The following is a 24371-nucleotide window of genomic DNA, read 5'->3' as shown; positions in this document are numbered from 1 at the left end:
GGAGTCTGAAGAGGTGGGTTTTCAGACTACGGCGAAAGACTGGGAGTGAGGCTGCAGTTCTGACTGCAGTGACTGCAATGGTATTTATTTATACTGAATGGTATTGTTGATATACTGTATAGTATTACTGTAAAGTAAGAACACATGTTGAGAGGATATATAGTATTACTGTAAGAAGACATGTTGAGAGGATAGGCTATATAGTATTATACTGTAAAGTAAAAGATGTGAAGAGAAAATATGGGTTATGCTGTAGAATAAGAATATGGTGTTATGGAATGAGAATTTATTGCAATGACAACATGAATGTTATATTGTATGATTATTGTTAAAGACAAAATATGAACATTGACTATACAATGGAAAAATAGAAAAGAAAGAGACAGAAAACAGTTTTGAGTAAATAAATTATCTGATCTTGCCAACGAGACGACACGTTTCTGTTGTTCATTCTTGTGTCCTGTATTCCAGGGTAATCTATAAACTGCACCTCGGGTACCCAAACCTGGGATCTGTAACATTAGCAGAATGGGTACATTTCACATGAAAGCACAACTCGATACAAAGACTGTTACTGTGGACGACACACTGATAAAGCATTGCACTTTTTTACAACTGGGTCCACCATTTTCAATTCATCAGATTCAATTCTCGATTGGTCATAGTCATACCCACATTTAGGGTGCTTCTTGAGGACACACTATATGACTGCACCTGTTTCATGTAAAAAAAAAAATTGAGGCGTGCTAGACCCTCCTATGCCCAGCTTTGTGTGTACTTATCCCATAGTGATGATTTGATTGGCTGAGGACGGAATGTTATGTATGACGATAAGAACGCCCCTCACTTCACAGTTCACGCGAGTGTGATTTGTTTTATTTTTTCATTACACTATATGTAGACCTATTGCGTTTTGAGAGAGAGAATAAGCATATTATGCATAATCTCTGGTCTCGACTCTTACCATAGAGCTGTATTCAGAGTTGTTTCAGCAATTTCTGTTTTGAGCTAAAAACAAGGCTCCAGACATCCAAATACAAACGGGTCAGGTTACTACTTGGCCTTACTCCCAGAACCAACCTCACCCCTGACCATTTTGATAGGCTGGAATGGTTTAGGGTTGACGACAGAGTACAGCAACTTGCGAGATTCGCTACAGTACACCACCAACTAAGGTCCAAGAAACCCATGTCAAATACCTACCTGTCAAATTACTTCCTTAAATGTCAACGAAGTCCACACTCGCAACACCAGAGGGAGTTCAACAAACCATGTGCAGCCCATATTCGGCTCAAAACAAGGGATTAAATTAATTTCGCTCCAATGCCACTAAAATGTGAAACGCCATACCAACAGTCATTAAAGGAGAATTCCATGCTAGATTGCTTTCTTATCTTTCTTACCTTTCTTTGTAGTTGTTACGTCCCCATCAAAGAGGTCCAGGTGTTTTTTTGTGCAAAAACTTATTGGCTATTTTCCCTACCATAAGCCCTCAATGAATTGCATTGCATTGAATGGGAATTGAATGGGGCTATTGGGTGTTATGCTAATTCGCTTATTTCCATCGAAAGAAGTAGTAAAGTGTGCCGCTTGGGATAATATTTACATTATGAAGAGAGGATATATACAAAGAAATTATAATTTTGAGCGATGGAAATAAGTGAATTCGCACAACACCCCATAGCCCCATTCAATTCCCATTCAATTCAATGCAATTCATTTAGGGCTTATGGTAGGGGAAATGGCCAATAAGGAGCTTTTTCACAAAATAACACCTGGACCTCTTTGGTGGGGACGTAACGACTACAAAGAAAGGTAAGAAAGCCTTTTAGTATGGAATTCTCCTTTAAGACAATGTGAATCCCTTGACTCCTTCAAAACCGCTCTCAAAGAGCACTCTACGGATTGCTGCAATTCGAAACTGACCCCTGTCAATAAAGTCTGAGTTATTGAAAATCGTGGACCCTGATGTAAACAAGTCGTGTGCTTTTCATGGTTTCGTCCACAGAGTAACAGTTTTTGTATTGATTTCAATGACTTGTGCTTTCATTTGAAATGTACCCATTCTGCATACTGTGAAATAAAAATGTTCAATCAATCAATCAAACTTCAGCATATTCAGTTTATATTCTTCTCGGTCTTCTGTGTTGTGAAAATGCATAATCTGCAAACATAACTAAATTTGAGCTAGGGTCATTTCTAAACTACATTTATTATTGACACCAAAAACATTCATATTTATGTTTTTTATTTTTGTTCTGGCTCTCAGTCAGATCTCCCTCTTCTTGTTATGTGCATGGTGTGCGTGCGCCGTGCGTGCACTGTGCGCGCGCATGCATGCGGATGCTGCTCCCGTGGACATGTTCTGGTGGTGGTGTACTGGTAACCCCTCACCTAGATCATCATCCTTTGTGCAGTGAGTGTGCACGCCGCCTCGGCATTAGCGGCGCGCTGCAGACTGCAGTGTGATATGTTTGCGCCGTGCCCAGCTGTCTCCCCCGGCATTGGACCACCATACAACCTCACGTAGGCTCACAGCCGCCTGTACCGGCCGACCGACCGACCAACCCCTTTCGCTCAGACAGACCCGGCTTGCAAGTGGGACAGCAGCAGACGGTGCACTTCGCTCCTCGCCGACTCCTCGGGACATTAGGTCTTCGTCCACCCAGCAGGTAAATGCAATCCTAAACGATTTAGTTTTCATTCAAACTGGGCCTTCAATTCCATGAATCGTTGTTGTTGTTGTTTTGCTAAAATGTAATTTCCCTTTAAACACCGAGGGGGGGCATTCTCTCTGATCTCAATCTCTGCTGCCGCCGGGAACACACCGGGTCTGTCTGTGGATGTTAATGTTTATCATGTTTTCATTGATGCTGGGGCTGAGACAATGCGTTTATGATTTATTCTCCAGTATCATTATTTATTGCATGTGTGGGGTTTTTTTTCTCCCACATAATGAACTCTGACAAATACATTTCAAGCCGGTTCAAATCATAATACCGCTTTTCTACCTCGATCGCTCCCCTGCGAGACTCGTGTCGGAACACGTTGCCTTAAAGGGGGGTGTGTGCATACAACTGTGTGGGGGTGTGTGTTGGGACACCGCGTTCCACCAATGGGCAAGTAGTAACGGCAATGGGCGCTGTCCCCCCGCACATACTACGTCACTTGTTTACTACTGGAAGTAGGCGCTGATTAGTGGAGAGCCACTGGCAGAGAAAATCTTGCCTGACGTCAGTTTACCTGCTATGTCTATTTCTCTATCTATGTAGTACAGTGTGGGACGGGTGAAACCAATAGCCTACACACATTATGTTTGACACTTAATAGCAAACAACCATATTTTGTGCGAGAGTATGGCAGCGACACCACAACTTTGTAACAAGCCAAAACTAAATTCAATTTGTGCTTTACCGACTACACTAAACCGTGTCACTTTCTTATGCAGTCGAATTTCGAAATTGTTGCTATTCTGCCGTCTGTCTCATCTATGTGCCCTCTCCCTCCCTCCACAGTTCTTCAGCTATGCAATAGCTATGAATACATGGGGAGGAGATTCTTCCCCAATTATTACACCTTCTGTTAATCACATTCTCTCTGGTCCCTGTTTCTTTTTGAAACATTTTTGAAGAATCTTCAGGATTCTGATTTTGAAAGAATACCGATATTCATCACAAATTGTTTACCGTAGGCCTATATGTTGTTCAGGGTTGATCCGTTTACATTTTCACACTGTTGTGATTAGTGTTAAGTTACAAACAGCAATGAATGTTTTTGTGCCACATGCATTGACCTAATTAATAATTATCGAAAGCATTTTGAGAGGATTTTGGCTCAACAGTACCTCAATGGAATGCTCTGTTGGCGCAGTGTTAAAGTCCCTGCCCACCTGCCAGGTTGTAGGTTCGAATCCACCGTGGTGCAACCGGCTTTGTCGGGCATCTATGAGAACACAATTGGCCCATATTCGGGATAGGAAAGCCGGGCGGGGGCAGGGGAGGGTGATATTGGTCATTGGCATACGGGGAGTGTTTGGTGAGATGAGTAGGACGAAGGCTCTACAAGTTCCCGCTGGGGGCTCCTCACTGGTTAAGTCAGTAGGATACAACAGCAGTGACTACGACTAAATTGGGGAGACAAATAATTGGCTATTGACTGAAAAGTTGAAGAAAAATCACACCCGTGTGAAGTGAGGGGTGCCCTTATCATCGTACATCATCATGACGTAATATGTCGATTTGCTCAGACACATGACGTAAATTCTCCATTATTAATGGCATTTAAAATTTTGTTAGGACAGAAATCTACACTATAGTTAAGAGGGGCTAGCGGCTAGCACCCCTCAAAAAAAAGGTACCTCAATGGTGGAATTGTGATTTATGGTTCATAGTAGATTTAAGTGAGCAAGGCACTCCACAACAGAGAGCCCACTCCTGTTATTATAACGTAGACAAATAATATTGTTGTCATTTTAAGGATGCACGGCAGTGTTGTGAGTCCCCGTACAAAGTGCAGCGGCACCATGGCAGCTATGGGACCTGGAGGGTTCGGGATGGCCGGGACCTGTCCTCTGGCAGGAGCACACCATAGCACAAGGCATGGAGGACAGGAGACTTTGGTAAGTAGTCAAGTTGGTATCCTTTAGGATTTTAATGGTCCGATTCCTTAACGGTTCTCTAACTATTCCTATAAGGGGTTCCAAATTAAACCTTACAGGGTTGTAACTCTGAGAGAGTACAATAGGAACCAAATGGGGTACAGGCTTTAGTTCCGACACACCAAAGGTCCGACAGCCATTAGACTGACAACCTAACCCCAACTGCAAGCACGACGCAACGCATGCCGGACCGACGCATGTCGGGAGCGACGGGTGATTTCCGCATGACGGACCTTTGGTGTGTCGGATAAGCGTGCGCACCCCACCAAATGGACCCTTGTAACCGTTTCCTCAGTTATCTGCTTTGGGGTGCCAGATTGGCGTGGTGGTGTGGCCAGGTGGTGTGTTACGGGTCCCTTTGGTTCATTTGTACACTCAAGTTTATAAACGATATAAAACTTTCCTGCGTCTACATTGCGGTTATGTTAATTATGTATGCTGTATTCACAAGACCGGTAAACTGCTCTGTTTTCAAGAGAAAGCTGTAGTGCACCTGGCCGGCCTGTAGATGGCCACTCAAAAAAAGAAAGAAAAAGCTTATTCTAAGGGCTATATGAAAGCATTTTATAAATTATACTATTGGTATTTCACACAGGTGTTGCCAAATAACGAATTATCTTGCCAGTCAGATGCATATGACATATCTAGGTCATATCAATTTAATCAGCAGAGGCTACAGAGCAGTGCTGCTTGTGTGCAGTCTACGTACCAGCTCTCACAGTGTGATAGAAATCTGTTCCGGACACGGTTCCAAATGTGATGGAACCGATTCCGGTTCCTCAATATTAGATCCGGTTCCTCCGATGCCTCCGGATCCCAACCCTAGTAAGTAGGCCATCAAGAGAGAGAGAGATGTATACCTCTAAATAGACTAGAGTGGTGATATTCCCTACTTTTCTGACTCCAGCAGCCGCCCCTCAGCTTCTCGCTATCTATCTGCCTTCAAGAAGATAAAATACAAAACTGACTTGAATGACATGCTCCACTTTTAAAATAAGTGAAAGAGATTAATTTGACTTTGTGATGCCTACACTATGGTCATGGTACATATGGAAATGTTTAGATTGACTTTGTGATGCCTACACTATGGTCATGGTACATATGGAAATGTTTAGATTTACTTTGTGATGCATACACTATGGTCATGGTACATATGGAAATGTTTAGATTTACCGGTAAAGTGTGCACATAATATCCCAGTGGACTAGGAAATATACACAATACCCAGCTTAAAGTTAAATGTAGAGTTTCCAGCAGACCGGAAAATGTGGATTAAGTCTATCAGGCAGTTAGTAGGGACTTTAAGCAATGAAAAGCAGTCCGCTCCGGCAACCGGAAATGGATCAGTGCTCGATACATAAACCTGCTTGCCGTCGCAGCCCTTTCTACTACGGCAGAACCTACACTTACACGTAGTATCTTCAACGCCATGTCATAACCATGTTTATTGAAATTAGCTGTCATACATTTACACTGATTGCTCCATCACATCTCTTATGCTGTGTAATGTGTTGGCATGCTCTGAATGAAGAAATAACACTAATACCATATGTCATAACAGTCATATTAACCATGTTTATTAAAACGGTTTTAGAATAACACAGATTGCTCCAGCACCTTCCTCTTTCCACTGATGATCATGTCCAGCGCATGTAAGAATTAAGCAATATTGGCAAGTTAGCTGACACGCGACAAAAAAAGTGTTTATGTTTGACAATTGAATTGACACATGCTGCAGCAGCTGCATAGACAAGTCACCATGAGAACCAAAAATGGATGGGAACCCGTTGCCGACGGCTGTTTGCTTAACAATTTTGATAGCTACGGCGATTGCGTCATAGCCGCCGTACTTCCGCCTAGCGGAGCCGTCTGAAAACAGTCGTTGCTTAAAATCCCTATTGCTAGATTGGATGGATGGGCCGGGAGAGGGAGCATTAAATGTTTTGTTTCAGTCACAACTGAATATAGAATGGGTTTACAATTGCATTACTTTTTACTTAATTTAAAATCAAGGCACTAAGGCAGACACACTAATATCAAGGTCTTGAAGTGTGTCCAAGCCACGCCAGATGAGTAAGTGTCCACGACGAGCAATCAATCAATAAGTGCGCCGTCCAAGTCGGCAAGCCGTAAAAATAATGGGTTATAACCGGTTTTGAAATTGCACATTATGCAGGACCTTGAGAGTGGAACAAAACGAGTGCTCCACTGTCCCCTCCCTCAAAATAGTTATTAGGAAACATTTATTGAAACATGATTCAGAACAAGAGAGACCTGTTTAGTGGGAAGTTAGATAATTATCTTGTTAGCAAAGGTGAAAACACAGTGACCATTATTGGTGAGAACTACAACGGGGAAAGCAGTATCACTGTAGAGACAAGTAAGAATTGTGTTATAATTAAAGAAGATTTCCACCGTGCCACAAGAGGGGTGGACACTTTGCTTTGTAGCAAAAGCACATATTGCATTGATGCATTCGTGACCGTTGGTGTTTTTTGTTTGTCTCCCACTGAAGTGCTGTGGCCAGGGAATCGTGTCATCAGGGATGCAGAGTGTGACCCTGGCACCGAGCCACACCGCCTGGGGAAAGGCTGAGGGAAGCTGGGGCAAAGTAGCTGGTCCCCTGCAAAGCGTAGTCCCTACAAGGCCTGTCTGCAACCTGCCAGCCAATATGGATGTACCATATAGGTGAGAGATATAATTTGAAATGTCATATACAGTATATGTATATGGCCCATAGCACTTACCCTACCCCCTTAGATAGCATTTCTGTAGACTTGGATAGCATTTGATACAGACTTATAGCATGTTATGTAGACAACACTATAATTGCATTGTATATAGTCATAGCACGCCATAGTACATATGTATAGCATAGTAGTATATATGTATAGTTTATATGTATAGTTTCATTATGTATATAGATATTCCACTGTTACTTTCTTAGCTTACGCATGTTTCATGATAAATGCTTTTATGTGATGTATTCCCATGCTTTTTGTTCTTGCCTAATGTAAATCACTCTGGATTAAGAGCGTCTGCTAAGTACAGAGTAGGCCATAACCGTGGCTTAGCCCATTTTGGGGCGGGAAGTTGGGAACCCCTTTTGGTGTTAGCATTATGTTATGATTTAGCTATTGAAAAATCGTGAAAATATTTATTTCAGAATACTGGAGGATTTAGAAGATTTTTTTATTATTTTGAGGTCAGGCCTAAATGGGTTAATGTTGGTTGGAAAAGGCACTGAAACACCAATGTTTCCTTAGTGTCTGACCTGATAACGGTACACGTTATTATTTATTGCACAGGTATATGCTATGTCACATAGAAACCTTTTTGTGTAACCCAATCTTGCAGAACAGGATTCAGACTATTTCGTTGTTCAAAGTTCAAATTCAAATCCGGAAAAATCTGCATGGCATCTTCCCCGCATTGACAACATTGCGGCTTGTGTTGTGGCCATGTCGACTAGTGGAGTTACAGTTTGACCTTCACTTTAACTTCACCAGGCTTTTCCTGGTTATGCAGATGTTTCTTCCAGAGTTGATTTGTTGATGTATAAGAAAATATTAATAATAATAAAAATATAACCTGCTTCTTGATTATTCGGATAACATATTTTAACATAACTCCTTTTCTTTTCAACGTCTATGGATGAGTTATCTATGTTCTTAAATGCATGTGGTACAGGGTGTAGTGTTGGAAACCTGCTAATTAATCACCTTACAGTATGTATGCAGACGATTTAGTCATCTTTAGTCCATATAGAGCTGGTCTTCAACAGCTGCTGAGTACATGCTCACAGTACGGTGCTGACTTTGACATTACATATAATGCAAAAAAGAGCAAGATAATGATTGTCCGAAGCAGGGAAGACAGACATCTAACCTTTCCTGACTTTTATCTTGCTGGCTCTGTCCTTAGTGTTCACTACCGGTGAAGATTTCACTTTTTAAATCCTTCTGTACACCCCTGTATACCGCCCACCTGTGGTGTCGCTACAAACAAGCCAGTATCAGACGATTGACAGTGGCTTATAATGACTGTATGAGGCTGCTACTGAGAGCTCCAAGAAGCTCCAGTGTTAAGGGCAGTCCATACTCTCTCCGACCACCGAACTTTTCGTCGGAAAGCTCCGGTACAACGTACAACTACAACATGACGTCACTCACAACTTCTGAAACGCATTCCTCCGAATTTTTGTTCTGAAAGCTGCACTCCCAGATGTTGTGACTCTCCGAACTCTACTTCGGAGAAAAAATTTAAGTCTGATCTTTCCGACGAAAAGTTCGGTGGTTGGAGAGAGTATGGACTGCCCTTAAGCCAGATGTTTGTCAGTGTTGGGGTCCCCACCTGCTCTGCTGTGCTACACAATCTTATTTATGTGTAGGGTATCTGAGTCAGTAGATGTCATTACTAACACGATATAGTTCTGTCAGGTTCTCCTCCAGACTGTGGAACCATTGGCGAACTTGTCTGTATGTTTGAAACTGAACATGGTGGAACTCTTTTTATTGTATATTTCTTTCTATATTATTTTTTATCTATTACATTGTTGTTTTTTACTGTGATATGGATTCCCCTGAGTCTGCAATAAAGATTGAATTGAATTATATCGGTTTCGATATATATCTTTTGTTATTTGCGAGCCCTAGACAGCACATCCTGCAAACCCTGTTAACGATGTTTTGTAGAACCTGCTCATTTGTTCATTGTGTTGTGCCTTCAGTTTCCGCAGCCCAGAGTCGGTAGAGATGGATGAGATCATGGCAGCTATGGTTCTGACCAGCCTGTCCTGTAGTCCTGTGGTCCAGAGCCCTCCACAGACCCATCATGGTCCAGGTATGTCAACAGACAGCCCCAGCAGTGTTATCTGTCTTATTCATTCAGTAAATTCAGTTCTTTGACGAGAACCCACATTCTGCACAATTGTAATGCAAGTTGCTTGGCTTTTCACATCCCAGGACTGTTTAATCAATTTTGGGCGGGAACCCCTTTTTGGTGTTTTAAGCATTACGTTATACTTTAGCTATTGAAAAATAGCAGATCTACAAGCTCGTAGCGAGGCACAGAGTGCCTTGCTATGAGCTTGTAGGTCTGCTATTTTTGAAAAATCATGAAAATGTGGCACAAATCCTGACAGAAAGAAAACTGTCAGGATTTAGAAGACATTTTATAAATGTCGACGTCAGGCCTAAATGGGTTAACGAGATTAAACCATTTTTAACCGGACAATCCCTATTTTGCCCAAAATGTCCCAAGTAACTGATGCTGATCTGGTGGTCTAGTCTGATTGTTCTTGTCTTCCAGCGGTCTCATCTTCCTCAGCGGACATGGAGTGTGGCGGTGAAGAGCTTTCAGACAGTGGTAGCAGTGGCTACTGGAGCTGGGACCGTGGCAACGTAAGCCCCGCCCCCTCGCCATCCGTCACCGAGATGGACAGCAGCCCCGACGAAGGTCTGCAGCTGGAGCTGGAGCAGGGGGAGGAGTTTAACACCAGAAAGGCAAAGGTAAACGGAACCAAATATCTATACAAATTGGCCACTGCAGTTCATTTGAGCGACGTGTATCGACGTGAGGGCGGAAATGCGCCGGAAGATGGGAAGGCACACTACTCCATGCTGCCAATCGCGTCTTATCCGGGACTTGTCAGACCCGAACGTCCGCTTCTGTGAAGCACTAGTCTTGCGTTGCCAGACTGTTGCCTCTCGCATACCTGTCAGTGGGGAGCAAACACTTAACAGGGGCAACAGGGCAACATCGCTTCAGTTCAGAGTGTACATTTCAGAAGGAGAAAAAGAAGAAAGAGTGGGCAGAAAAAGACAAAGACAAAAAAACATCCAAGAAACGAAAGTATTTACATTATTGCTGAGGGGAACAAAAACAAAGCTTTGGACTTCGACCATGAGAAGAGGAAGGGTGTCTTAAACATTTTCTACAAAAAATAATAAAGCAGGCAATTAGGACCAGTGAGATCACACGAAGTCTGCTCTCAGAGGGGCAATGTGTACTATCCAGTTGTTAGAAATTGTCTAGTCAAGTTCTTAGGATGTATGTTAATTTTTCCATTTTGAAAATATCCAGGACTATTCCGTGCCAATCGTCCATTGTGGGTGTGATTGGGGTTAGCCCATCTTCTTGTTATTGACTTTTTGCTGGCTGCCAAGAGCACTTTCTGAAAAGTCTGAGGAAAATGAACATGGATTTATTTTCCGGGTCTCTCGAGGGGTCGGGACTGCGACGCTCTATAGTAGTCTGGCTATGACAGACTAGTGAAGCACCAACGCGGAAGCTTGCCCTCACTTTTGCACATACGCCCCAGAGCCGAAGGAGGCGTCTACCTTTCCATGTCTTTGGCTTCACCTGCGTGGCTCTGGGAGCCGTCAAATAATATTGAAACCTGTAGTACCTGCCCACCGCCACGGAAATTGGCGTTTCTATTCCCCCCATGGTGCCTCTGGCTTGAAGGAAGAGGAGCCTGTTCAGCGGGGAGCTGAACAGGCTTTTTATTTGTTACTTGCGCAAGCAGAGCGCGCAAGTAATGTGATCGGCCTGGTCCATTTGTCGTGACAGCCGTTCCGCCATTTCAGGACCCCCCCAGAAAAACATCAAATCTGTGCCCGTATTGCTGGACCAATGATGACGAAATGACCATATTTCTTACGTCATCATTTAGAGCTAGTCATACACGTATTTCTTACGTCATCATTTAGAGCTAGTCATACACATACGTGTATGACTAGCTCTAAATGATGACGTAAGAAATATGGTCATTTCGTCATCATTGGTCCAGCAATACGGGCACAGATTTGATGTTTTTCTGGGGGGGTCCTGAAATGGCGGAACGGCTGTCACGGTTTTTGGACCAAAGTGACCACAGAATACCGCTAATCAACTTACAACTACACACTTTATACAGTATAGAGTATAGAGTATATATGTATACATATATAGTATATGCCTATATACTATATATATACTATATATATTTCTTACGTCATCATTTAGAGCTAGTCATACGTATACTATATACATAATCAATAAAAAATAATTTACCAAATTGTGCCTGATCTGCTGGGACCAGAGTACGTGGTGTGTATGTAAGAAATATGGTCATTTCGTCATCATTGGTCCAGCAATACGGGCACAGATTTGATGTATGACTAGCTCTAAATGATGACGTAAGAAATACGTGTATGACTAGCTCTAAATGATGACGTAAGAAATATGGTCATTTCGTCATCATTGATCCAGCAATACGGACACAGATTTGATGTTTTTCTGCGTAAGCCTCAAATGTGTGTGTATGTGTATGACTAGCTCTAAATGATGACGTAAGAAATACGTGTATGACTAGCTCTAAATGATGACGTAAGAAATATGGTCATTTCGTCATCATTGGTCCAGCAATACGGGCACAGATTTGATGTTTTTCTGGGGGGGTCCTGAAATGGCGGGACGGCTGTCACGGTTTTTGGACCAAAGTGACCACAGAATACCGCTAATCAACTTACAACTACACACTTTATACAGTATACTATATATATACTATATATATTTCTTACGTCATCATTTAGAGCTAGTCATACGTATACTATATACATAATCAATAAAAAAAAAAAATACCAAATTGTGCCTGATCTGCTGGGACTAGAGTACGTGGTGTGTATGTAAGAAATATGGTCATTTCGTCATCATTGGTCCAGCAATATGGGTACAGATTTGATGTATGACTAGCTCTAAATGATGACGTAAGAAATACGTGTATGACTAGCTCTAAATGATGACGTAAGAAATATGGTCATTTCGTCATCATTGATCCAGCAATACGGGCACAGATTTGATGTTTTTCTGCGGATGAGGAAAAGATATAGAGAAAAAGATATAGGTGGGGGAGTTATGTTTGCTATAAAAGAAGATATTTCCATTGAAGAAATTCCAACTGAAAGCAGGATATTAGAGAAAGTAGAACATATATGTATACATGTAAAAGATAAAAATCTATATATCATTCTTATGTACAGATCACCTAAAACAGAGCTTTCAAAATTAAACACATTTCTCGAATACATGGTACAGTATATATCATCTCCGACTTCTGCAATTTTGATAATAGGAGATTTCAATGAAGACCATAATACTAAGATAGAAAGAAGTATAAAGACCTACATGTCAAAATTAGGCTTTAAACAATTAAATACAAATCCAACTACAGATTACGGAAATATTTTAGATCATGTATATTTTAACAAATGTGAAAGTATTATTATAGAAATTGAAGTTAGAGACACATATTACTCTGACCATGATTTAGTATTAATATCACTATAGTCTAACATGAAATAGATTTAAAATTAAAATTAAATTTTTAATTCAGTTTATATACTTTTTTTTATAGGCGTTTACATACATAAATTAGATAGGTAGTAAATAGTTACACCTAATAATTACACATTTCAAATGTTCCTTCACAGAGATATTGAGATTCCACCGTTTACAGAAAAAGTATACTGTATAACATATTTTAATTCAGTTTATATACCTTTTTTTTTCAACACATATAAGTGATTTATTTTTCTCTGAAAAAAAAAAGGGATCCAGAATATATCTACAACGATAAAACAGTATTTCTTATATAGATAGAAACTAGAATCATACTTAATACTAAATGTTTACATGTATAGTAGGTAGCAAATAATTACATCTAAACATTAATCATTTCAAACATTCCTTCACAGAGATACTGAGATTTGGCAGTTTACAGCGGGCGAAAACATTACATGCGCGCTCTGCTTGCGCACTAGTTGGCCATTTATGGCCTACTAGTGTGCAACAAGCAAGTATGCACTCGACAGAGTGCAGTTCTAGTTTTTATTTGTGTTCTCCTTCCTCATTCTTCACCTAATTTGCATACACGTCTCTTGTGTGTTGCAGAACTCTTTCAGAGGAATGTACAAGTGTCTGTGGCCGGGTTGTAGCAAGGTGCTCGCGGCTTCAGTCGGAATGAAGAGACACATCCGTGTTCTGCATCTGGGGTCAGTTGTCAGCGTGCCAGTCATTTACCATTACTGTGTGATACGGTGCATACATTTGTACCTGCACTGTATGTGTGGCTTTTACTGTATAAATGCTTATCTGTCTGTCTCTCTGGCTCTTTCCTTATCTAACACACACACACCATGTACATACACTGTGTGTGTGTCACATACACACATGCACACCTGTTACTCACAAACGCATACGCATACGTAACATTACTGCACATATACACACACCTGCTGCTACATGTTACTCCATATTGCATGCACACAAACACACACACATGGCAGCGGTGTGTCAGACCAGTCCCGAAGGGAGGAGGACTTCTATTACACCAAGATCCCGTGCGAGGCCGTGGACACACCTCCCCCCCTCCAGGCCTCAATCCAGGCCCCCACCTCCACCCACTTTGGCTGGGCGTCCTGCGGTTCTCCCTCTAGCTCTGAGATCCAGGGCCTCCCAGCTCCCAGGCCCAGGTCCAACTCCAGCTCCGGGCCAGGTCCGGGAAGGCCCAGCACTCTCAGCCAGTCAGCACCCAGCAGCTTCTGGCAAATCCATTCAGAACACCTCTACCAGGTTAGATTCACATTTGATAAAAATGTTTCTTTGGTCATTAGCACTGGGAGAAGGTCAGTGTTTTAGAGTGGTGGCTCCTAATCCCTGGTAATGCTGTTTTTCCATCCTACCAGGTTGATTAGGTTGACCTGGTGTCCTTACAGTTGTAGCTATTTAATCAGAGACCGGTTGACTCGGTGGGATGGAAAACCAGCACCATCAGGGGTGCCAAGGACCAAAAGTTGAGAATGACAGGTTCAAAGACAAGCAGCATGCTCAAGGGCACATCATTCAACAGCACATGGCTGTCTGGTTGTTGTTGTTTCAGGGACAAAACATGTGACCTTTCAGTTACAGTATGCTCTCTCTTCCAAACACAAAACACAAAATGTACCTTCGCATCACGCAGACTACATGATGGTGTCAGCACGCATCACAAAGCAGCACCTTTCGGCAGTGACCTTAGTTCACCCTGTACACCAGTGCCTTTAAAATGGATGCTTTGTGACAGTGTGAGAGAAAGCTGTTAGCTTGCTAGGTTCCCTCCAGCCCCCCCAGGGTGACAGTGATTGAAGTATCCTCTACCCAATATCCTCTCTCTTGGGCGTCTACTCACTGTAATATATCCCTCAATTTGATGAATTAAAAACAATTTAAAACGTTAAAAACTCATACCACCCCTTTGAATTGTTGGCTTTTTCTTTTCTGGCTGTTCACCATAAAACTCTGCTCTGCTCCGTTTATAAATCCACTCAGATTTTTCTGTCACGATTTCGCTTTGGCTGCAAAGAAAGTTGTCATGAATATATTTTATATTACTTTTATAACCCAGTGTGAATGCCCATAATCTCCTTATTTCCTTATATAGTTATATAATCAGAAGTCAATGTGCATGCATGTTCGCGTGCATATGCCAAGACAGTGGGTGGTCTAAGGATGCTGTTAATTGTGTGTGCATGTGTCGTGTGTACTTTTTGGTATGAAACAGTTATTACTTTGATAAAATGTCATGCTTTTTACATTTGCATTACATTACATTTTGCTGTGGTTGAAATACAAGGGTGAATTGTTACTGCTTGACTTTAAGGCTCTGCAGAAAGAGAACAGACATCTTTGCTCTGCAGAAAGAGAACAGACATCTTTGTTTCAAATGAGAATGGATTCATGAGTACTTTGATACCAGATTTTTCAGATCGAGTTGTTTGTAGCAATTTTGAGGGAAATAGTTTGATCCTGATGTAAGAGGCAAGGAAAGGAAAACATTGGACGGATCCGTGTTGATCACAGGACTATAGAGATAGTGTGTACAGATTTCGTGACAATTACATTGTTAACAAACTTTATGTACAGTAATTAATTAATTAATAATTAATCATTAATTTAAGTAATGAATGAAGATCCAGCTCTTGCTGAAATCGTACTATATTGGACTTGTTCATGTTGCATGTTTGTACTTACTTTTGATTCCTCTCCTCTCTCCAACCTGCTCCTTCCAGGCCTGCAGTCCTCTGCAGCTCGCCACGCCGTCTCGTAGTCCCGCCACCCAGGGTTGGACTCCCTTTGTGTCGGTCTCGACCCAGGATAACAGTCCAGTAGGTTGTTTTTGTCACTACCACCGTGTCTTTATGTATTTATAATTCTGGTTGTATTTGTCTAAATCTAACTGTCTGTCTATATGTATGCATGCATGTCTTTTTGCATGTGTGTATGTGACATGTCTGTATGTGTGTGTGTATGTCTGTAGGTTGGTTTTCCATGTCATATCTGAAAACTCCTGTGTCTCTATGGATGTTTACATACCCGCTGACCTTTCAAGAAAGCAAATTTTTCTTTTATGATTTATAAGGTGGTGAAACCCCGCTGCCGGTCCGTGAGTGTCGGAGAGCAGTGGCTCCAACAGAACAGCGCCGCCAACAGGCTGCAGACCATGAGTGCATCTCCCTCACGCAGTCTCTGCTCCTTCAGGTATGGCAGCAGTTTAGTCTCTGTCTTCGTTTGCAGTTTGATTTTAGTCATTTAGTTGCTACTGTTATCCAAAATGACTTTGTATTGAAACAATATTGTCTGTCATTTTTATTGTTGCTTCTGTGCTCTGTGATCGAACCGGAAGACGTGATTCTATTCACTTTCAGTGTATAGTGAAATAGGTCTTCAAATCACACTTAAAGTACATAAAGAAATGCAAGTAATGTAATTACTGTTAAGACTCTTGGAGGACTTTGCAGCCCACATTTGACAAAGGAGAAAAACTTTATTTGTGTCAGGCAGAACTAACACCAAACCACCTCTAACCACTGAGGTGCTAGTTATCATACAGATTGGTTAAAATATCGTTTTATTCATTAGAATAACTTCTGGATTGCAGCTTCAGGTAATTTGGGGAAAGTGAAATGGCTGTATTCGTGTTATAATACCCTTGACAGAAGTACTCTAGACCAAAATCAATAAGTCACGATGACTTCGGTAGACAAAATAGCAGATCAGTGAGTGTGAAAATGCGTTGTGTAAATAATAACTGAGCCTTTAGGCCTGGACAGAGTCCATTTGAGCCTTACGTCGGGATGAGTCAAACGCTCACAAAACACGCAAGGTTTTTTTATCCATACAGAAGAGTCGCTCCGTTGCTATTGTAAAGTTGCGTCGCTGTGGTGAGTATTTATTGTGGGTCTAATGTGCAATCAACTTTCATCCACTAGATGGCAGCTATGACGGATTGTACACAAGCTGTTCTCTGCAGAGTTCTCATCTGAACACCAGGGCTGGACTGGGTCAAAAAAATCATCCCTGACATATTTGGCCCAAAAACATATATTAAAGCAATGGGGGCGGCCCATTCATTGCCCACTGGACATAACGTGTCCAGGCCTGATGATCACCAACAAGTTTGCAAAGTCATGTTGTCCTGTTTAACTTTCAATGTGATATATCCATGCCGATCGTGTTCACGTTTACAACTCAATGTGCCAGCGATATTGTCATCCTCTTTCAAGAGGGGTCGAGTAGAGGAGGAAAAGCCTTCTTGCTCTCTGCTGCCCACGGGTCTTTTGCTGTCCTCGACGCAACGGCTTGCGTTGGGACGGATCACGTTGGGTCACTGATGTGACGCAAGGGGAGAAATTTCTCTCACCCTCCGTTGCATATGTCTTCTTGCGTCGATTACATTCGACTCTGCGAGGCACTTTTGCAGTATTTGAGAGTAGGGATGAGGCCTATTATATTGCCAAAGAACACTTCATAGGACAGGCTGTTCAGTTAAAGAATGGGTGGATCAAACCTTTCAGTAAAGGGTGGTCTCTCTAAAGGCCTTTTCATGCTCCAGTTTTAGGTGATAAAAGGTGACCACCGAAAACTACGACATGACGTCACACCGTGGTGGTAAGCGATTCACTGCTCACCCAAACACATATTTTTATTATCTCTGTCTCTATTCGGTGGTCACCTTATCACAAAAAGTATGAATAGCTTACCTTACAGTCTTTATCTGTCTCTCTATATATAATCAATGCACCCGTTTAAGTCTCCAGCTCCAAGAGTGTTCCCAGCTTCTGCTCTAATCATGTTTAATACCGTACCATTCGCCTAGGCATGCTCTGTAGTATGACGGTGTATACTGTATGTGACAGAGAGAGTTTCTCCTAGTATATATCGTTTATATAATTATATTGGTTTTAGGGTCTGTACTTTTTACATTATACATTATATATTAATAATATTGTTTCCACTCTGAAGGATTGTCAATCCCATCTTTACACGGACGACACAGTTCTATATTGTGTTGCCAATTCCAGTAAAAAAGCTATTATGAGTCCACTTTCCTCTCGATCCTGGACTACGGGGACATTATTTATAGGTCTGCTGCTCCTTCACTTTTCTTTTTTTTCACTTAATTTTTATTGAAGGAAGAACAGACAAGAAAAACTCAACTGACAAGACTATACGGAAAGAAAAAGAAAAGAAAAAAGACAAAAAGTAAAAGAAAAAAAGGCTGCATTTTTCATATTACAAAAAACATTAAATGAAATCCTATTGCAATATCGCTAGGCTGAGAGAAGAGATTCCACTTTTCCCACTTTTTATAGAATTTATCCTCTTGTAGTCTAAGTATGAATGTTAGTTTTTCCATAGCATACAGTTCCTCAATAATGTCCATCCATTGATCTTTCGTTGGTGGGTCCTGCTGGCACCAGCGTTGTGTGATTGCTTTTTTACTTACTGCTAAGAGGATCTTGATTAAATATTTATATGTATTAGAAACTCTTCAGGGATATTTCCTAACAGTAGAAAAGGAACAGACAGAGGTATCTCAAAACACAGAATGGTCTCCAAGGTGGAGTGGATGTCCTGCCAGTATTTCTGAATTTTAGGACAAGACCAGAAAATATGAGCGTGGCCCGGCCCTTGTGGCCACACTGTCTCCAGCATGGCTGATCTGTTTTCAGTTGTCTTGATTTAATTTTGGGGGTAATAAAAAATCTCATTAGGGTCTTCCAACAGAATTCTCTCCACATTCTTGAATTGGTGGATGTAATTTGTGTATTGCACATGTTTGCCCATTCTTCTGATGTGATGGTAATCTCCAACTCTTTTTCCCAATTAATTTTAATGTACTCTGTGGAATTGACCCTAGCTGAAACCAGGGCATTATATATACTGGACACTACTCTTTTGGACTCATGCTTATATGCCTGAATAAAAACCTGTATGAGATCGTTTGAGGCCACCGGCTCGGATGCTTTCACCTCCCCCATAAAGTACTCTCGTATTTGGAGGTATCTAAAAAAGTCCTTGTTAACTATGCACATACACATATCTTTCAATTGTTCAAAGTTCAATAACACATTGCCTTTCATGGCAGTACTGTAAGAGGAAAAACCATACCGAGCCCATCGCCTGAAAGTTTGATCGTACACACCAGGCTTAAAATCTGGATCGTAAGCGGGCCACCTCAACACCCTGATTGTCCTCTCCATTTTGAACTGTTTCACGACTTTGAACCAAGTATTTAAAGTAAATATTGTGAATGGGTCTAAAATGTCATAGTATGACTTAGCCTGGTGTTTGTTCCCAATTAAAGACTGAATATGGATGTTGATTGATTTAATTTCCAAAGCTTTCCATTTAGCCTCGCATTTATCATCACACCAACATATTAAAGGTCTTAATTGTGACGCATAATAGTAATCCCTCAAATTTGGAAGGGATAGTCCCCCTCTTTCTTTAGGGAGTTCTGATTCTCTGATTCTCGGTTTTTTCCGTTCCAGATAAATCTAGATATCATTTTGTCCCATTCACAAAACTGTTTGGCAGGCACCTCCACTGGTAGAGACTGAAAGAAATATAATATCCATCTTGACTGCCTCTATTCTAGAACTTAAGTCCAAGGGTGACAGAGACCATCTCTCAATATCTTTTTTAATTTGTGTGATTATGTGCTCCTTCACTTTTAAAGCGGCTAGACACTGTCTACCACTCTGCCTTGCGGTGGACTACTAGAGATAGGTAGAGAGATGGTACCCAGTACCCACCACTGTGCACTCAGGTTTATCGTCTCTGACAGAGAGGCGAGATAAGCATTGGCACCTATTTTTATATAAAGCCATTGCTGGGATGCTCCCTGACTATAGACCGATTCCGTAGCGGGTCTCATGGTCGCAGCCTACGTATTTCCTGTAGGCGGACTCGACGTAGCTGCAGGGGTAAAACCCTCACCAGGCGCACCTCTTCCACTACAGTGAACGGCAGAGTGACTGATGTTAGTTTGCCTCAAACTTTACTCCTTTACCTGCTTTTTTACTAACACTAACATTACAAAGATGCCCAGAACATCGAGATGAACCTGTGTAGTTTATGGCTGCTCCAACAGTAGTGGCAACATTAAAAAAAAAAAAAAAACGGAATGTCAAAATATCCACTGTGGTGGCTGAGACCAGAGCCATTGAGTAATGGTTGAGACAAATCAATGAAAGGTCCTGAAAGATACATAATTTCAGTCTTACCCAATCTTTCTGTTTTATGAACACAAGGCTGCTGTATTTTATACCTTATACTAAGCATTTAAAGTATGAGGTATAAAGTACAGCAGCCTTGTGTTAATAAAACAAAAATATTTGGTATTGGGTAAGACTGGCGTTATGTATCTTTCACTGCTTTGTCTCAACCATTACTCAATGGCTCTGGTCTCCGCCACCGCGGTGGATATTAGACATTCCGTTTTATTTTATTTTATATGTTGCCACTACTGTTGGAGCAGCCATAAACTACACAGGTTCATCTCGATGTTCTGGGCATCTTTGTAATGTTAGTGTTAGTAAAAAAGCAGGTAAAGGAGTAAAGTTTGAGGCAAACTAACATCAGTCACTCTGCCGTTCACTGTAGTGGAAGAGGTGCGCCTGGTGAGGGTTTTACCCCGCAGCTACATCGAGTCCGCCTACAGGAAATACGTAGGCTGCGACCATGAGACCCGCTACGGAATCGGTCTATAGACCGATTCACAAAGGGTTTCCTGGGTGAGGCCATTACTGAGGTGTACCATTAAGCACAGCAGCACTGATTAGCTACACCTGGCCTATGGAGCACCTGCTCCATGGATTACGCCTCAGTAATGGCCACGCCCAGGGCACCCCTCTGTGAATCGGTCTATATCTGTTCCATGTTGGAATTGAACAATAGCACGTATCAGACCCGCTCTAGTGATTTTTCTTTTAAGGCTCAAGGTTCCTCAGGCTCAGACAGAGTTGGGCAAGACAGCTTTTTCTGTCAATGGCCCAACTTCGTGGAACGAACTTCAAAATTCCTTAAAACTGAGCTCCCTGCCATCCTTCGGTCAGTTCAAAGGAATGCTCCAGAACATTTTTCACCGTGATTGCTCCTGCTTCAATTGATTTATTTTACTGGTTGTTCTGCATGTAAGTTCATTTGTAATTGTATCCTGATTTATAATGTTGTGTTGATGTATTGTTTTGACTGTATTTGTGAATTGTAACCTCGGCTACATTGAAATTGAGGGCTTGCCCTCAATTGCATTTCCGAGAATAAATAAAGGTGACGATGATGATATTGGTAACTCCCCTGTCTCAGATTGTAAAAACTCACTGGAGCTCTGTGTGTTTACATCTGCAGGAAGGGGCGAGGGGAGGCCAAGAAATGCCGTAAAGTTTACGGGGTGGAGCGTAAAGACCAGTGGTGCACAGCGTGCCGCTGGAAGAAAGCCTGTCAGCGATTCCCTGACTAGATGACAGCCAATGATGAAGGTGGGGCTCAGGGGGCTGGGTAGTGGACTGATGAATGATGCAAGAAAGACTTTTATTGAAAAAGAGTAAACCTTGGCCTAAGAGCCGACAGAAAACAACCATTCTTTTCCTTTCAACGTTGTTTTATTTTTGAGGGGCGCTAGCCCCTCCTATGCCCAGCTTTGTGTGTTTGTGTGTACCACGGTTTGGCTGATTTGGCTGAGCACAGAATGTGATGTAGGATGATGTATGATGATGTATAATGATAAGAGCGCCCCTCACTTCACACGAGTGTGAGTTATGTTGTTGCATTTGATCTTCCCCTATACAGTACATCTCTGTATTTTGATACCTGGGAACCCATGGTGCTAGTTAAGCTCCTCTCACGTACTGTATACCATGTGACCATGTGCTAGGCCTACAGTACACTCCTGTTCTATCCATTTTATGCTGAATCTGATTATTTTTACTCTTGTTTCCTTAAACACTTCAATCTCTTCCAGTGTTAGTGTTTCTGATATACTACTTCTATATTGGATGTTATGGATTGTGTACAAGTATTTTATAACTTTTTTTGTATTGTCTTGTTCTTTCAACCAATGTGTTGGACCGGATTTACGAATTGTTGTTTTTTAGTTTTAGTTATTATTTCTTTGGCACTTTGATGGAATAAGCTACACTTGGTTTGCCTCAAATCAAACTCCTTCCAGAAAAATGGGTTCTCTTCTTACCCAGATGTTCCAAACAGCCAGTGTTAGTGGTCTTTCATTGTAAACTCCTGAACAGTTGAGCTAACAGGATTTTACTGTGTATGTGTAATATAAAACTATAAGCTATTGGATCATGCCAACGGGACAAGCGTTATTAAGACGACTGAATTTGTAATAGCAATACAAAAACAAAACAATAAATATATTGTCTAACACAAATCTAAGAAACGTCCTGTGAAATTCAGATAGTGGTGTAATTGTTTTTCATTTCTGCATGACACGCCACAAGAGAAATAGCAAACTAGTTTATTATAGTTTTCTCTATACAGACATTTTATGACGGAGACTTAGTTAGAACAATGATATATAGGTTATAAATGTCGTTCAAAATGTACACAATATTCACAAATTCCATTGTCTTGTGGTTGCATTGAGAGAGAAACGCACAAGCTTACACACATGCACATGCAATTAGGCACGGACCGTCACACTCACACAACTGCGCACACACTCCACAATCACCCGAATATGTTAAACACTTTATGCTGCAAAACAATAATATCTGACCCTCTGGTGAAAAAGAAACATCTAGCGTGTTTTCTTTTATGAACTGAAGCATGAGCAATCTGGGCTTATATTGCCAAGGACCGACATTTACATGCACAATTCAATCTAACATTCAACCAACAACCAAATGCACGTTCTTTAACCAAATGCACATTATTTTGAATTGCTCAGTCAGTCAACCTCTGTCATCTTACAATGCAATGCACAAGTGGGGGATGAGGGGTTCCACTGTGTGGCCCACACCTATAAATCTCTCTTATGGGGGTCCCTGGTGTATCTTATAAAATGGATGGTCTTTGGGCTTATCAATTTGGGGGTACTTGACATGAAAGGGTTTGAGAGCAAGCGCCCTAACTGACTGATCAGGAGGGTTCAGTAACTTCAGTTACGGGCTGAGTCTCTGTCATAATGGTACTGTATTGAATACAGTACCAGTGGAATACAGTGTATTCCACTTTGGTTGCATGGAAAGGGAGCTACGGTAGCTCAGCATGTTTGTTTCCCTTCAAACACTAGAGGGCACTAGTGATGCATTGAGATTGAGAATAGAGGACCTCATTCTGCTGCTGCTGAGCTGTCCAAGACTATTAGGCTAAACTGCAATTTACAGATTTGGGTGTTCATTTGTTGAAGATGTTATTTCATTACCGTAATCAAACCTAGATTTGGTATTGAGATAATGTCTGTTGGGATAATTCTACGATCACAGCTCGGCTATCAAAGTGATTCTAATGCTGTTTCTCAAGTCAATGCTACCCAAATGAAAATCTGATCCACTTGGATATGGGGAAGCGTGGGCCAAGCGTTGTAATTTAGAACTGCTGATTTTGAAAGATTGACATAGGGAGCCAGTGTATTAGGATTGTGTTGTTGTGCCTCATAGATATATAGACAGATACCCTGCATCAGACATTTAAGAGATTAAATGTGATTTTAAAACGATAACATTTTCTCTCAACTATCACAGTGAAGTTAGTGAACCCAGAGGGGGGGAAAATGGTATATTGCCACAGTTGCAGTTGTGGATTTGGGGAGTGCAGGGTTGAAAACACAAGTTGACCTGTCATTTATCCATTATATTTGGTTCCCTCAACCATAAAATGGGATTTTTTTATGGTTGCTATAAACCAGAAATGTATAGATTCCAACCTTTATCAAGCCCATTACCTCCAGTTTTCTTGTACTGGTTTTGTGGTAAAGTTGGAAATTAAATTATATTCGTTTTACCGTTTAGTTCATCCCAATTCCCAAAGCTACATTTTTCTGGTTCAGTGGGTGGCTCAGGCATGAGTTGGAAGTCCATTGTCATGAGAGCTACAGTAGACACAGCTCAGCTAGCAGCCTCTCTCAAGCATGGACTACACTACACAGTGCAAACAACTGCAAACTAAAACAACACAAGATCCACTCACACTCATGCTGAAAGTGCATTCATCATGGTCTTGCGCTGACCATGAAATTCACCTCGGTCCAATCAATCTGTTTGAAGATTGATTTGTATGTTTGTCTAAATCTCATTTGGCCCTGATACTGACACAAAAACATTCAATTGCACTTCTCTGATTCTTTTATTTTACGTACAGAATGGGCATGTGAATATGCTCATAAGGAAGG

At 41.4% G+C, this 24371-nt stretch overlaps 2 protein-coding genes across 2 annotated transcripts in view; one reads left to right on the top strand and one right to left on the bottom strand.

Moving 5' to 3' along the window:
• The first annotated feature begins 2543 nt into the window (after positions 1 to 2543).
• Positions 2544 to 22321, top strand: znf395b (zinc finger protein 395b). The gene is made up of 10 exons (XM_083790737.1): positions 2544 to 2672; positions 4477 to 4618; positions 7173 to 7345; positions 9387 to 9499; positions 9968 to 10167; positions 13592 to 13692; positions 13987 to 14272; positions 15748 to 15843; positions 16098 to 16216; positions 21371 to 22321. Exons 2-10 carry the CDS (start codon positions 4478 to 4480, stop codon positions 21480 to 21482), a joined length of 1341 nt encoding a protein of 446 aa, XP_083646863.1. The 5' UTR covers positions 2544 to 2672; position 4477; the 3' UTR covers positions 21483 to 22321.
• A 100-nt stretch (positions 22322 to 22421) lies between these two features.
• The window catches only part of pnocb (prepronociceptin b), a 15383-nt gene continuing 13433 nt past the window's right edge, over positions 22422 to 24371 (bottom strand). The window contains exon 3 of the mRNA XM_083790738.1: positions 22422 to 24371. This exon is cut by the window's right edge and continues 840 nt beyond it. The gene's annotated coding sequence lies outside the window, so the exon portion shown is untranslated.

Source organism: Protomyctophum parallelum, assembly GCF_964188405.1.
Source record: "Protomyctophum parallelum genome assembly, chromosome: 19".
NCBI lineage: Eukaryota > Metazoa > Chordata > Actinopteri > Myctophiformes > Myctophidae > Protomyctophum > Protomyctophum parallelum.
This window is presented reverse-complemented; position numbering and strand designations above follow the sequence as displayed.

Coding starts and splice junctions, on each gene's coding strand:
- znf395b (XM_083790737.1), top strand. CDS start 4,478: ATGCACGGCAGTGTTGTGAGTCCCCGTACAAAGTGCAGCGGCACCATG. Junction 9,500..9,967: donor ACAGACCCATCATGGTCCAG/GTATGTCAACAG, acceptor CTTGTCTTCCAG/CGGTCTCATCTTCCTCAGCG. Junction 10,168..13,591: donor TTAACACCAGAAAGGCAAAG/GTAAACGGAACC, acceptor TGTGTGTTGCAG/AACTCTTTCAGAGGAATGTA.